The sequence below is a fragment of the Phyllostomus hastatus genome, unplaced genomic scaffold (genome assembly GCF_019186645.2).
Source record: "Phyllostomus hastatus isolate PE091 unplaced genomic scaffold, TTU_PhHast_1.1 phas_contig_148, whole genome shotgun sequence".
NCBI lineage: Eukaryota > Metazoa > Chordata > Mammalia > Chiroptera > Phyllostomidae > Phyllostomus > Phyllostomus hastatus.
The window spans coordinates 9,531,316-9,545,663 of NW_025333607.1; the positions used below are offsets into that span (position 1 = coordinate 9,531,316).

Below are 14,348 nucleotides of genomic sequence, written 5' to 3' on the forward strand. Positions count from 1 at the left end.
TTAGGTTCGATTCCCGGCCAGGGTACATGCCTGGGTTGCAGGCCATAACCCCCAGCAACCACACATTGATGTTTCTCTCTCTCTCTCTATCTCCCTCCCTTCCTTCTCTAAGAATAAATAAATAAATAAAATCTTTAAAAAAAAGAAATATAAAGATAAATACCGGAAGAAATTGCCTTAAAAATACTGAAAGCGCTTGCCACTGCTCACCAGGATGGAGGCATCTGGGGGCAGAGGACAGCCCTCTTTCAGTGTTGTGCCTTGTGGAACTATGGGGTTTTAACCACGTGCCATTAAGTTAGCCATGGTAATTAAAAGAAACTATACACTATCATAGAAATTAGGTCTGGGGTTGCTCCTTTTACAGCGTGGTGGCTGGCCCACGATAGGCACTCAGTAAAGACTCGGTAAATGAATGGGAGTCTTTTTTAAAAGGGGTTTCATCGTGATCATTTTTGTCCTGTCTGTTGGAGAGGACACCTCACTTAGAGTTGTCATTCCTCCATCTGCCTACCACTTGCGTCCCTGCAGTAGAGATCCCTCTGCTAGAAATTCTGCGATTTCTGAAATATTTTATTTTATGTAACGTATTTTCACTTACAGATCTGTTTAAATATGGGGTTTCAGACCATGTTAAGCCTATACAATCAAAACGTGCTCTCGTCGTAAGAACCTTTAGCATCGCTTACTTCTGGATTTTCACTCCTCTAGATCTGAAATAGCTCAGCTCAGTCAAGAAAAGAGGTACGCGCGTGACAAGCTGAAACGGCTCCAGAGGAGGAATGGCGAACTGGAGGAGCAGTGCGTCCAGCACGGGCGACTGCATGAGATGATGAAGCAAAGGTAACGAAGCTTTAATGACCGGCTGATGCGCCGGATACTGAACGTGTGTGGGTCACAGACAGAGTGAGAATTGCTGTGGAATGAACAGACGTCGTGATGACGAGGCTACTTCATACGCACGCGCAGAGTCTCATACTTTTATGTGTATGTGCTAACTCCACTTAGGTTGTTCTTGTAATATGCCAAGAGCAGAGCACATCGCCTTTCACTAGCCTCTGAAGACATAGAATTACACAGAATATAGAACACTAGAAAAACCACCCACCATTAAGGTGTATGTTGGTAATGTCTATGGAGGGATTCAAAACTTCTCTAGAACTCAGGTTTTATATGTATGCTTTTTGTAAGATAAAACATGTTGTAGGACCAAGAAGGTTACAGATCTAATCAGAGGTTGTACTGATAGTATCGCTGGAGTCAGGATTAGACTCTAAACTCTGGTTCTTCCCAGCGGTGTTACCTGGAGCAAGTTACTTAGCCTCTCTGAGCATCAGTTTCGTCATCTATGTATTGGGGCTGATAGTACCTACTTTGCATTTTCATGCAAAGATCAACTATAATATGTGTAAAGGAGATAGTTCATAGTAGCCATCACCAGACAGCATCAACGATCTTTACTCTCTTCTCCTAGAGGAAGAAACCCAGGCTGAGAGACTAATGAATTTGCTCAAGGTGACATGAAGTGGGTCAAGTTCAAACGTAAATCTTGATCTTTTGACTCCAAATTCCTCTTCTTTTCTGTGCAGTATTTTTGGTGATGAACACAGCCCCTTATTATTTCCTGTAAATGTGTCGTTTATAATTTCTGTGTAATGATGGATTCCCGGGGGCTGAGGGGATCAGTATGTGACGCCACACAGTTAAGAGGTCTCCATAGATCTGACCTCCGCACTCTGACCTCCGCACTCTGCACCTGCAGACCTACCCATCGGAGTCACCCCCCAGGGAGGGAAGGGGGTCCCTAGGCCTCCAGCTCCCATCACAGCCCCCCTCCCCACACGCCCCACGCCTTCTCTGTTTCAAAACAAAGTGTTGCTCTAGTGGAGGGGAAATGAAAATGTTTATAGGATCCTTTTATTGTTTTGTGTTTTAATTTAAAGCAAACGTAGAGTCCTCAGGGTCGGGGGGCGGGGTGGGGGGGCCACTTACCACTTTGACCACTCGCTCTGCGGCATCAAAGAAAGGAAGTCAGAAAACGGCGGGAGCTCCTCAGGCACCAAAGCACTAAACTAAGGGTATATTTGCGGAGTAATAATCAGTCATTTATTGGCTCATTAAAATGTTTGCTTGAGCCCAGGCAGGCCAGGGGTCAGCCAACTTTCTGGAAAAGGCCAGAGAGTAAACTATTTTAGGCCTTGGCGGCTACGCGTCGTCTGGGTCACGAAGTTATCTTTGTTTCGATTTTATCTTTGTTTTTCACAGCCTTTTAAAGAGCAAAAACCATTCTTAGCTAGAGGGCCAGCAAAACAAGCAAGAGGGTTGATTTGCTCTTGGGCTGTGTTAGCCCCGTGCCAGGCAAGGAAGGCATCTTTCCAATTCCGCTTTTCTTACATTTGCATATCGCTTCCGAGTTCATAAAACACACTCACACGTATTGTCTTACCTTGAAACAAAACTGAGAGCAAAGTAATCATTCATTCATTCACCAAACATGTATTGATTGCTACCGTGTATGTGCCATGCTCTTCACCACATGCTGGCAATAAAATAGCCAAGTAAATGCAGTTCCCAGTCTAACAGGGAAGCTGGAAGACCTTCCAACTCTATAGGGAGGAAGGATGTCAACAAAAGAAGTTTATAAATAACTAATTGATTGTAGTAACGGTCATTGCTAGGAAAGAGACATCCACTTTGTGGTGCAAGCACATTTTCTAAGGGGATTGATCCTGGCTGGGAAAAGTTTCAGTGAGAAAATAGCACTTGAAACGAATCTGCCAGCGACTGGGTGGGGACTGTCAGCCTTTGATAGCAGGAGCTGGCAGCCCGTGCCCGAGCCCGCAGCCACCTCGTGCAGGAACGTGGCCGTGCGCATTCGCTTCCGGGTCTGCGGCGGCTTCCACCCCCCAAGGTCGGAGCTGAGTGGTTGGGTCTTGGGCTGCGACCTGCTGGCCCCCGAGCCTGAAATATTTACCACCTAAAAAGTTTGCCAGCTCCTGTCCTAAGGAAACTATGAAAGTGAAGGTCCTGAGGTAGTCCTTCCAGAGAAGGGAAGAAACTTGTTTGTCACCAAGAATAAGGGAGAGAGTGGCACGGGATGAGGCTGGAGAGGCCGGCCAGGGCCAGACCTAAAGGCGGGGCCTCGAAGTTTTTATTACACACCTTTTACTGCTAGCCTATTACAAAAGGGAAGAAATTAAAACGTCTTTCAGAAAATAAAGGGGGATGATGTGATCAAATTTGCACTTAAAAATAGCACTGCAGCTTCAGGGTAGACAACCGATTGAATTGGGGGCCACGGCGTTCACACAGGCCAGGTAGGGGGCTAGTGGGGCGTTTAGCCAAGTGGTGGCAACGGCTCTGACTTGGGGGGACCATATCATGATGCAGGGAAAAGTGAACAGACTGGCGCAATATTCAGGAAGTTCAATCAACAGGAGTTGCTGACTGATTGGCCGTATTGGGTAGAGAGAGGGGGCATATCAAGGATGACACCCAGACTTCTGACATGAGCAGTGGCCCCACTTTCTGAGGACTAGAAAACACTCAGAAGAAGTGAGTTTCTGGCTGAGATGGTCTGGGGTTGGGATGAGACCAAGGGCTAGGTTTTGGTCGTGTTTGAATGGATACATTGAAAGAGCAGGTGTGTGTAAGGCCCTGAACTTGGGAGAAACGTCTGCACTAAAGACAGAAGTCCCCCTTAGTCTATGGAGGCTACTTGAAACCTTGGGAGTAAATGAGGTTACCTAGAGAGAAAATCAAGAAGAAGGGCTTCCTGAATCCCCAAGAACACCACTATTTTTAAAGGTAAGGCAGAGGTCGGCAAAAGAGATTGGGGACAAGGAACCCGAGGAGTGAGTGCAGACTGGAAGTGAGTGTTATCACTGCCACCACGTTGGCTAAGGGATGGAAATGCTTCTGGAAAGAGGAAGTGACCGACCAACCACGCGCTGCCAAGAGAGTTGACAAGTCAGAAAAGCAGCCATCGGGCTTAACGAGTAGACACAACTGGTCATGCTAAGAAAGACATTTTTGGTAGAAGATTAACAGCAGCAACCATATTAAAGTGGACTGAAAAGTGAGTGTGAATTGAAGAACCGAAAGCAGATTTAAACCTCTTTTTCATGAGATTTGACTTTAAGGGAAAAGGGAAAGCAGGAGATACAGGCCCGGCCCACCGTCTGGTGGTGGGAGGACGTTTCAGGAGCGGCATTTGGGAACAGGAAACTTTTCGTGTTAAGTCGGAGTAGATGGGAAAGTATGAGATTCTGATGGTCGAGAACATTAAAGGTGCAAAGTCAGGCAAATGCCATTTTCCAGCTGCTGGTGTGGACCTCCTGGTGTCCTCAGGGGCACCCCAGGTCATTCATGGTAAAGTAGCAATGGCGTTTCTTTCTAGTTATATTTCAGACTGAGTATCGGTTCATGTGTTTCCCTAGAATGCAGACCCATTGAGAGCTGCAGCGCGCACAGAGGTAACAAGCCCTAGAGAGGGTTCATGCAGTCCCACAAGGTCAAGTCGCACCACATCCCCAACCCTAGCAATCCTGGTGGCTTGTCAGTTACACAGTCTTACGTAGTTTCCTTCTTTCTTACATGAATTTGTTACCTAAATCATATGCATGGAAACCACAGACTGAAGACACGAAGCTGCCGATTGAGCAGTAACAAACCAATAATGAGTTTAAAATTGGTGTCTACTATAAACGAACCTCAGAGTGATCTTTGGTAAATTTGTCAGTTCTATTTTTCTATTAGGAAATTTATTCCTCAAAAAAAATGTAGAAATAGGAAATAGAGCATTGATTTTTATGTAATTTGGCATTTCATATTTGGGGGAATTAAGACTCTGCAATCTTTTCAGAAAAGTACTTGAAAATAGAAGCTTGAGAGCTTCAACTTCATTTCATCATTAAAAAAAAATAAGAGAAAATATTGGCAATAGAATCCAACAATGTTGAAAAAGAATTGTACGTCCTAACCAAGGAGGATTTACCCTGGCTGGTACAACATTTGAAAATAAGTTAATGTTATCTAACTATGAAAAATTGGCTAAAAATGAAAAATTACATGATCATATCAATAACTGCAGAAAAATTTTGAGAAAAATCCAAAGCTCATTTATGATTTTTTAAAAAAACCCTCTCAGTAACTTACAATCAAAAGAGAGGGACACCTCACCAACATGATAAAGAATGTCTACACAAAACCCCACAACTAACAATGGTGAGAAACTCGAAGCTTCCCCACCAAGGTCAGGTTCAAGGCAGAGATGTGGGTCTCATGACTCATTTTCAACATCACGCGGGAAGTTATAGCTAACGCGATCAGGAAAGATACGCAGCTTGAAAAGGAAGGCAGCAAACTGTCTTTGGTCGCAGATGACATGGTCACCTGGGTAGAAAGTGTGAAAAAATCAACAAAAAAAAAACTCGTGGAACTAGCAATTATAAAAGGGTTGCAGCATATTAGGTGAATATAGAAAAATCAATCACTTTCATATATAGCAGCAGTGAACAAGTGGAATTTAAACTTAAAAACACAATACCATTTACACTGGCATTCCCCAGAAATGAAATACCTAGGTATAAATCTAACAAAATATCTGTAAGATCCGTGTGAGGAAAACACTAAAATTCTGATGAAAGAAATCAATGAAGAACCAAAGAAACGGAGAGATATTCCATGTCCATGCATAAGAAGACTCAATACACCAAACAACGAAACTTGTAGAAGGGAACCCAGGTGACCTCGGTCTGGCGATGACTTTTTAGATGCAGCCCCGGAAGCATGATCTCATTCGTTGCTGGCGAGGGTGCCGAATGGTATGGTCACTTCGGAAGGCAGTTTGGCGATTTCTTACAAAACTAAACATCTGACCCAGCAGTCGAGCTCGGTGACATGTACCCAAAAGAGTTAAACACTTTCGTCCCCCTCCCAAAACCTGCACGTGGATGTCTCTAACGACCGCGTTCATAGTTGCCCAGACTTGGGAGCAGCCAAGAGGACTCTGGGTAGAATACTGAGAATGGGAACACGCTGTTTCCCTGGCTGCCTCCAGTCCTCGCTGAGCTCCTGTAGGTGATGCCCCATGAGCTTCGACAGCTTGACTTCCCACGACTTGGGGAAGGACGTGTTGTTATTGTTGCACTATCAGTGTTGTACTGAGGCCACCGTAGCTTTCGAATGCCGCCATTCATGCTTTTAACTATAAATTGCTCTTTGTTTAGGGGCATGGTAATGAATGAACTCTTTTGAGGGAGTCCATGTTGTTGTTGACATTTCTTTGGTACTTTTGGGCAAAATAACTCCTGGGGTGATCACGTTAGGAGAACAATACCTTTTAGTCTTTGGAAAGTGTTTTCCTTTGTTTCATTGAATGTTGATATTTATGGAAGAAAAGCAATTTCATGAATTGTTCTTACCATGTATAACATGCAGACTGCTGGTGGTGGACGTTTAACAGATTGAAGAGGATGCTTGGTTTTCTGATAATATTCTCATGACACAGAGTGTTATTTTCTGGGCTTTTGTTTTCCAGAAATTAATTAATTTTACAAATAACTATTACCCATGAAGGGTGTAAGGGTAGAACCATTTTCTCCTTATCGTCCTTGGAAAATAAACAGCAGTTCAAAGAGCAAGTATTTCAAAGGCACTTTGTATAAATATAGCAAAGCAGCATTAAAGTGGCTTTTGAGTCACTTTTTCCCACTAACTGCAAATTTTAATGTTTATACGCCAGGAAAATGTGTCATTAGGAGAAAGTAGACATCCATCTAGCTGATGCATTGCTGACTCTGGCTGCTAAGTGAAGCTCAGCTCGTCTTCTGCAAATGTGGGGATGGGGGCGGGGTGGGGTGTGGATGGGTATTAAGATGCCAAGAATGCTGCTATGCGAAATTGTTGTCTAACCAGCCAGTGCTACTTATCTGCTGCTTCTTCATCTTCCCCCTCTTTGGCGCCCCACTCACTTTTTACATACTTTTCCTCTCTCTTTTCATGGTTCTGTTGCTTTGCTTTGGGACTTTATTTCTGGCTACCCGCTTGCGGCCAGATTTTATACTCTTTTACAGTAAAACGGTGTGCCTTAGCATTAGAATTTATACAGTTAGGCTGTATTATCTAGAATCTGAGGCTTACTCATTATGAAACATGGATTTTTAATCAGCTACCGAGCTGCCAGGAAACTGTTCTTTAAAAAAAGTCAAAGGACGTGTAGGCATTGAACTATCTTCACACGGACTTCCATGTGCTTTGCACCAGCCAGATCGGCCCTTACGAAGGAATCAATCAATCAGCACTGTAGTTGGTCCTGATTTACTGCCCTTTCTGAACTTTGCTATAAAAAGAAATGCCAAGTAATCAGCCCGATTCTTTAACATTGTGGAAATTCATTCAGAAAATGAGTAGAAGTTTTTATTCGCTGACCCAAATCTTAATTTGTACTCTGTATGTGACATCTGTATGTATGTCCGGTTCCCACCAGAAAAAAAAAAAGAAGCTCTTTAAAGATTGAAATGAATATAAAACCTTATATTTTCAATTCCTAAAATATCTCTATTAGATAGCCATCACCATAAACATATGATAGCTTTTAGCTTATGTATAAATGCGGCTGCGTAGTAAATAGCTCATCAGGGAGTGCCGAGAGGTGACGGTTTCACCTGCATCCACAGTGCTCCTTGAGGCTCAGGGGTGGAGAGAAAGATCTTAGAAGGCTGGCAGTTTCGGGCAGATGTGCGTCTGCACCTCCGGCGTCACTGGCTGTAATTTAACTATAAAAATGTTGCAACCATCTGGATAGCGAAACGGCTGAGGTCTGCGCTCGCCGGGATTGGAAGTACGGAGATTTGTCTGACTTCATAGACACCGGGTTTGTATAAAGGAGAGATGTCAAGCAGTGACGCCGTGGGATGCTGCGGGTGTGCTGCAGCCGGTTTCCTGGGGTGGCCGCCCCTCAGACTTTCAGTCGTCACCTTCCAGTGCGTCTTCGTGCCCGTGTGACACGCCACTGCTGGGTTTTATGACTGTTCTGCCTTCAGGGTGAAGCCCTGATTTTCACAGATAACCTAATCTGCAGGGAGAACACTAAAAAAAAAAGAAGAAAAAGTATTCTTTCTACTAGTATGTGGATCTTACTAATTTTTTTGAGAGAGAAAACCCAAATTACAGCCTCGCTCTCACAGAATCTTCCAGCACTGGAAGTTCACAGCTGGTTTCTTCACAGAGCAAGGCTCACTGCTCTGGACCACTTCCGGGTCAATTCCGAGAGGCCCAGTCTTCCCTGATTTGTATAAGTATTTGGTTGTGTACCTCCAATGGTAGCCAGAGTTTTTGCTGATTTGCTTGGCACGTCTCCAGCAAAATAGTCCATTAAAATTCAAATCCATTTCCTAATAATTGAGACAATCAATTTACATTAAACAAGGCACAATTATAATTTCATGTACAATTTAAATTCTATAGAAAATAATCAGCGTGCAATAAAGAGAGACACTTATTTTGATGCAAAGGGATGTTTTTGTAGTCTGCATAAACAAATCTTTCATATTTTCAAAATAATTCTCTCGTTATCTTTGGTGTAGGGGAAGCTCTATTGTTTCACTTTGACGTAGGGACAAGCGTGTGTCCATGGCTGCATGTTTAATAAGGAACGTGGCTTTCTCCCAGTGGCATTTTAAAACGAGAGGGTTCAGATGGAATGAGGTAGGCACTAGCTTGCTGTCTGACATGGAATCAGTCTTATGAAAAGAACAAAGAGGGTGCACGTTTCCTGAGTGACATGGGCCTTATGTATTCATCGTTACCTTTATGAGGTAGACCAGGTGCCCGCTGCTCATTCAGCGGGGTGTGGGAAGGATGCAGAGGGTGGGGAAGGAAGGTGCCCTGGTTGCGTGTCTTTGTGCCAAAGGGTTCCTGGGAAAACTTCAAACCTCCAGGCGGCCGGGGCCCACGAGTGCGCCCGAATCCCCACAACCCATGGGTGAAGCTCCTAATGAGACTGGTATTGTCCATCAGGAGATATTATTAGGGAGAATATAGTACAAATCATGACGAGATAGAAAGCAAATCCCGCCGGAGCGCAGGAATACATTTGGCTTCCACTCGCTGTGTCTGTCTGTGTCTACGAACGGTCCAGAATAGAAACCGGATGTCTGAAATCTCTCTCCTTCCCGCAGGCGCTCCTCCCCCTCCTGTCTTCCTTCCGCCTCGGCATTAGTAGAGTTACTATTTTTATTATTTTTTATTTACATTCTTATTTTTCAATATTTGCCATTTGTGTGGCTCACACATTAATTTTTAATGAAATATGTTCAGACTCTTGGAATAGCTGAATCATAAAACTGGAAACTGACATCGAGTTCCAAGGCAGCGCATAAACTGAACGTTACGCTGCTAACTTTTCCCGCTCGCCCATGGCAAATGGTTATTTTAAAAGATGACAGGTACTTGCATCGAAACCTCTCAATTTTGTATCTGAGTTCAGCTGCGTGAGTTTTGTGGCACAAAGAGGAACTCGGTCACCATCCTCACAACTAAAATGAAAGCAATTGCACAGTACGTTAGGCAGCATTCTTCAATCATTTCCTTTTTATTTAGAAACACATACTTTGTCAAGCCTCGTTGCCGCTAAAGAAATTCAGTTGTGACTTAAATTGAGTCTTTCGCTTAATTTTTCATTCTAGTGCTGTTGTAGAACTAAAGATTTTATAGAAGGTGGCATATGTTTCTTTGAACTGTTTTTCTCCTATCAGTAATTGTTGGTAGCTTTGCATCTGCAAAAATAATACTGGAAATTATTTAAACAATTTTATATTGCATGCTATTCCAAGACCAACAGCTTTCTAATCTACTTTGGAATTGTAAATTAATAGGAATATCTTCTCATGAAAGTTTTTATTATTGAAAGCATACAAATTCCTATTTTCAAGTTATAAAGATAACAGTAATCAATATTACATTGGTAACTTAAATCTTATTTTAATCATTTTATATATAATCTCTTTGTAATTAAAGTTTCTAAATAATTTTTATTTTATTTGAGAAAATTTACCTATTCTTAACATTAACAGTGAATTTATATTTTTCCAAATATTTATATTTTATATTACAAATAACAATTAATAAATGTTTAATGGGACCCTACCCATCTTGTATGAGCTGAATTGCATGGATGGCATTTTAAAGACTCAAAAGAGGCCTGAAAGGTTTTATAGTCCAAGTCCTTCTCTTATCGCCTACCCCTCACCCTCGGTCCTTACTCCCCACACAGCTGAGGAAACCAAGGCCCCAAAAGATAAGGTGACTGGAGGCGATGTTCTCCGACTTCTGGTCTAGTGTCTTCTACTCTGCCCACGCAATCATGTGTACGTTCCCAGAAACAGGGAGGCGGCCCAGTACTAATAACCAGAAGGAGGACACTAAGTGCCCATCAGTGATAAGATGTCTAGCAGAAGCTGTCTGTCCCATAAGCATGAGACCAGAATCTGGACGATTAACTGACAGGTCAGGAAATCCTGACAAGGCTTACGTGATGCGTGTGTTGGACCGAGACGTCCCCTCTGTACTCGGATCACCTGACTTGCAGTGCACACCATTTTTCCTGGACCCACCACCCCAAAACTGCATCGTCTGATGCGCCCAGTTTGGGTTTTTCTAAGCCAGCTGAGAGCACAGACACTTGGGGAGTGGCCTCCACGCTGAGTTCACGACTCTTCCGCCAAGTCCTTAACAGTTATTTCTGCGCATCTAATTTGACGGCCATTTCGAAAAACTCAGCTCTTTGACTTTTTCTGAATTGTCTTCCTTTGTTTTCATAGAATCAGCAAACTTTTTAAACAATCATACTTCTGAGTTCCCTCAAAATTAATCATGCTTCTTGAGCAGCATAAACATGTTCGGGAAGGAACGCAGCCGACTTTGGGGGGTGGAACGGGTGGCGGCAGCTGTGCCCGGTCGGCCGGGAGCAGCAGCCAGGGGACATAAGGAATGACTGTACCCTGGACATTGTCCAGGACATGTAACAGGGACGTGCTTGTTCATGAGGTGACCAGTGTAAGTGGCTGTCTATTCAGAGAGCTTCTGCCGTCCTTTGTAAGGAGCTCCTAGAGTCAGACAGATGAGGATGGACAACATCCTAACTAGTTTTATAAGAAGAGCGCGCGTCGCATTCTCCATGCACAGTGTTTCCCTTCGTAGCAGAGAGAGATGGACCTGGAGGCAGAAGAAAGGGGCTGTCTTTGTTTCTTTTTGCTTTCTCTCCCCCTGGGTTAGGGAGGCCAGCTGCCGACTCCCCGCGCTGGGCCAGTGGGGCATCCTTATGCCAAGTAGACCCTCCACAGCCGCTTGGCAGTCAGAGCAGCGGCCCCTGGTCAGCCTACAGAGTCACCCCCATGTACAGACTTTCAGGTGACCCGCTACTCAGGTGGGGACCCTGGGGGCTTCAGCCCTGCTTCCTTTAGGGAGCGGATGTACTCCTTGCTCAAGGTCCTGGAAGGATTGCTTTCTTAGGAAGAAATGCTGCTAAAAATGCAAATGGTTTCAACATGGGTTTAGATGAATTCTTGGGTTAAACACCTATGCCTGGTTTTTAAAGGGCCCTAGGGGCATCGTCTCCTTCCTAAATAAGGAGTGAACAAATCAACAAGTAACGAACAACTGTCTTCTCTCTAAACTGGGTGAAGATGATCCTTCCACTTCTCCTTTATTTATTTTATTTTTTTGGTCCGAGCATCCGTTGCATTTTCCTTTCTTAAGTAGGTCATAGTGTTTATCAAGACGACAATTATAGCGCACAGCTGCTTTCCCCAAAACACGCGCTCCGGTACTGCCTCTCCTCTCCGCGGCCGCGGTGCTGTGGCCCAGAGGGGCGGGCAGCAGCCGTCCACGGGTATTCCATGGCCAGTGGGTCCTACAAAGCAGCCTTGGAGAAGAGGGCCCACGTTGTAAAACTGTCCACTCTTTGGAGAGTCCAAGTTCACGTTCGTGTAGTCAAAGCCTGGATAAGTCTTAGAAATCATTCATCAGTTTTAAAGCTCCAGTTGCCTTCAGTTGAAGTAATGATATAAATAAAAAACAGGGGTAAAAATGTCAAACTTTGCAGACAAGGGTATGAGGATGCGGTGCAAAGGCTACAGACCGCCCTGCAGGGGCCGTATTTGGAGAAGACGTCACCACACTGAGCGTGGGAATGACCCACCGTGGCGCTTCTCAGGGGACCTGTATGGGTTCTCCCTGGCTCTGCGATCAGCTCCCCTCCCTTCGGCCCTGACTTTTATTTTGCTTTACTTCCGTGTGGTGTGCGGCAGGACTCCAAGTCCACGCTTCCTGACTCCTATTTGGGAATGGGGCTCGTGGCCGGCGCTGTTGCCCGCACCCGCACCGCCAACAACTCGAGCCTGTCGTCCACAGGTGGCACTGGGGGCACAATTAATCTGGGCCGCAGAGACTGTGTCGAGGGGTGGATTTAGGGAGGAAAAGGCCCTGGGGGACCGGGTCACCTCTGTCACCACCCACCTGGCTATAATGAGCAGAGAGCATAAACATCTATTTTTTCCTCATTCATGGGCTCCCCAAAGGGAACTTTTGTGGTCATTATGGCCTTCCTTTGTCTCAGGGATCTAGAATCATTTCTGAATACAAAGGGAAAGAAGGTGGGTGTTCATGAATTTGTTAGTTTGTTCATTCACTGCTTATACACATGCTGTTCAGATATCCACTGAGTATATCAGTAGCAGACCTGCGTTAGGCCGAGGGATTAAACAGGTGCCCATGGCTTGACCCTTGTCTTTGAAAATTCGGTCCAGGCCCTCTTGCCTGTGCGTCCGGCAGCCTGGAACGCCTTTCCTTTCTCTGCCCGGAGACCTCTTGTCTCAAGAGCCGGGTCAGCTGTCATCTCTGCAGCGAAGCGTCCCTTCACGCCACTCTCTGCCCCACACTTGGTTCGAGCAACTCTTCGATCCAGCTCCCGGGGGGGTATCACAACCACTCTCTGAACGTCTGACTCCTCAGACTCCGGCCCCTTGACAACCGGAATCGCATCCTAGCCATCTCTGTTTCTCCAGCCTGCCGGCACTTAATAAATGAGTGTGGGACCTTTCTTGTCTTCCAGCTCATCTTTTTCAGTCTCTCAACTCTACAAAAAGGAACAAATGATGAGACCAAAATAGAGGTTGAGGTGTATGTACAACTCTTAAAAAATATTTTATGATATTTCCTCTATATCCTCTATGTTTGGAAAAGCCACTCAATACATGTGTAATAGAAATTAAGTCATTATTCACCTAAAGTCTTATTGTATAATGATTTGCATCCGGTGAGCCCTCCATAAGTGTTCATCACAACCATTAAATATGCTTTGATCTCATTAAAACTGGAATGGCTACTCATTCTATGGAGGCCATTAACTACGCATTGTGTTATTAGTCCTTATTTTGCAAGGTTCACAGGTCATGTTTAATGGAGGTGCATGTTAAGGTTGTTAGCAGTTACATAAATGACTTTGACTTTACAGATTTTATGGCAGTCATTTGGAATTAGTTCTATATTGGGAATGAGTTATGGGGTTTCCAAGCGTTTGCTTTCCCCAGTGGCCTGATAATATTAAAGAAAGATTATTAAGTTGCAAATTTTCTAAGGGCTTTTTTTAATCAGCTATATTTGACATTTTAAATAATGCTAGTAATTTTCGTGCCGTAGATAAAGGAGATAATATAAAATTGAAGCTGAGAAACACTTCCTGTACACACCCAGGCGAGGCGGCCCTTGGAAAGAGATCACCATTTCTGGTTCAGAATACACCTCCGTGTCTCTCCCACTGTAAAATAATCCTCCGCGTGACCCGGGTCTGGAAGTGCTCCAGTTTTCCCACGTGGCCCTTGAAACCCACTGTTAGCACGGCATTGCCCATTTCTTATTTTGAATCATGCCGCTGTGTTCACCTGCAGGGTTATCTGGCCGGACCATAGAACCCTGGGCGGCTTTTGGCTTTTCTCCCAGAGCCAAGGGCCCTAAGGGGCTGCCGATGAGGAAGACCAGGAGCCTCCTTGGCCCTTTTCCCTGAGTCCGCACTGCCCTCACCGGGTTCTAAACCTCCCCCACTTCAGTATGGGGAGTAATGCCCCCCAGGGAAGTGGGCTGGGCTCTGCCACCGGATAGCTCCCATGAGAACTACCGTATTTTGCTGCGTATAAAGCACTCCTGAGTTTAATGCGCACCCATGTTTTTGGCCCAGACGTTCAGGAACAAAAAATCTTTCGTTTTAATTTTTTAATTCAAGTATTCATTTATTTATATTTAGAAACAAACCTGATTATCATATTCTGAGGTATTCTTTTGCATATGGA

At 44.5% G+C, this 14,348-nt stretch overlaps 1 protein-coding gene across 2 annotated transcripts in view; it reads left to right on the forward strand.

The window, feature by feature from the left end:
* Positions 1-14,348, forward strand: part of SDCCAG8 (SHH signaling and ciliogenesis regulator SDCCAG8) — a 182,725-nt gene that overhangs the window by 120,878 nt on the left and 47,499 nt on the right. The window contains exon 16 of one of the 2 annotated variants that reach the window (XM_045859945.1): positions 712-843. In XM_045859945.1, the coding sequence (XP_045715901.1) occupies positions 712-843 (132 nt within the window). Of the gene's footprint in view, positions 1-711; positions 845-14,348 lie in introns of those variants that run through there. The other variant, XM_045859955.1, reaches the window with a different exon arrangement.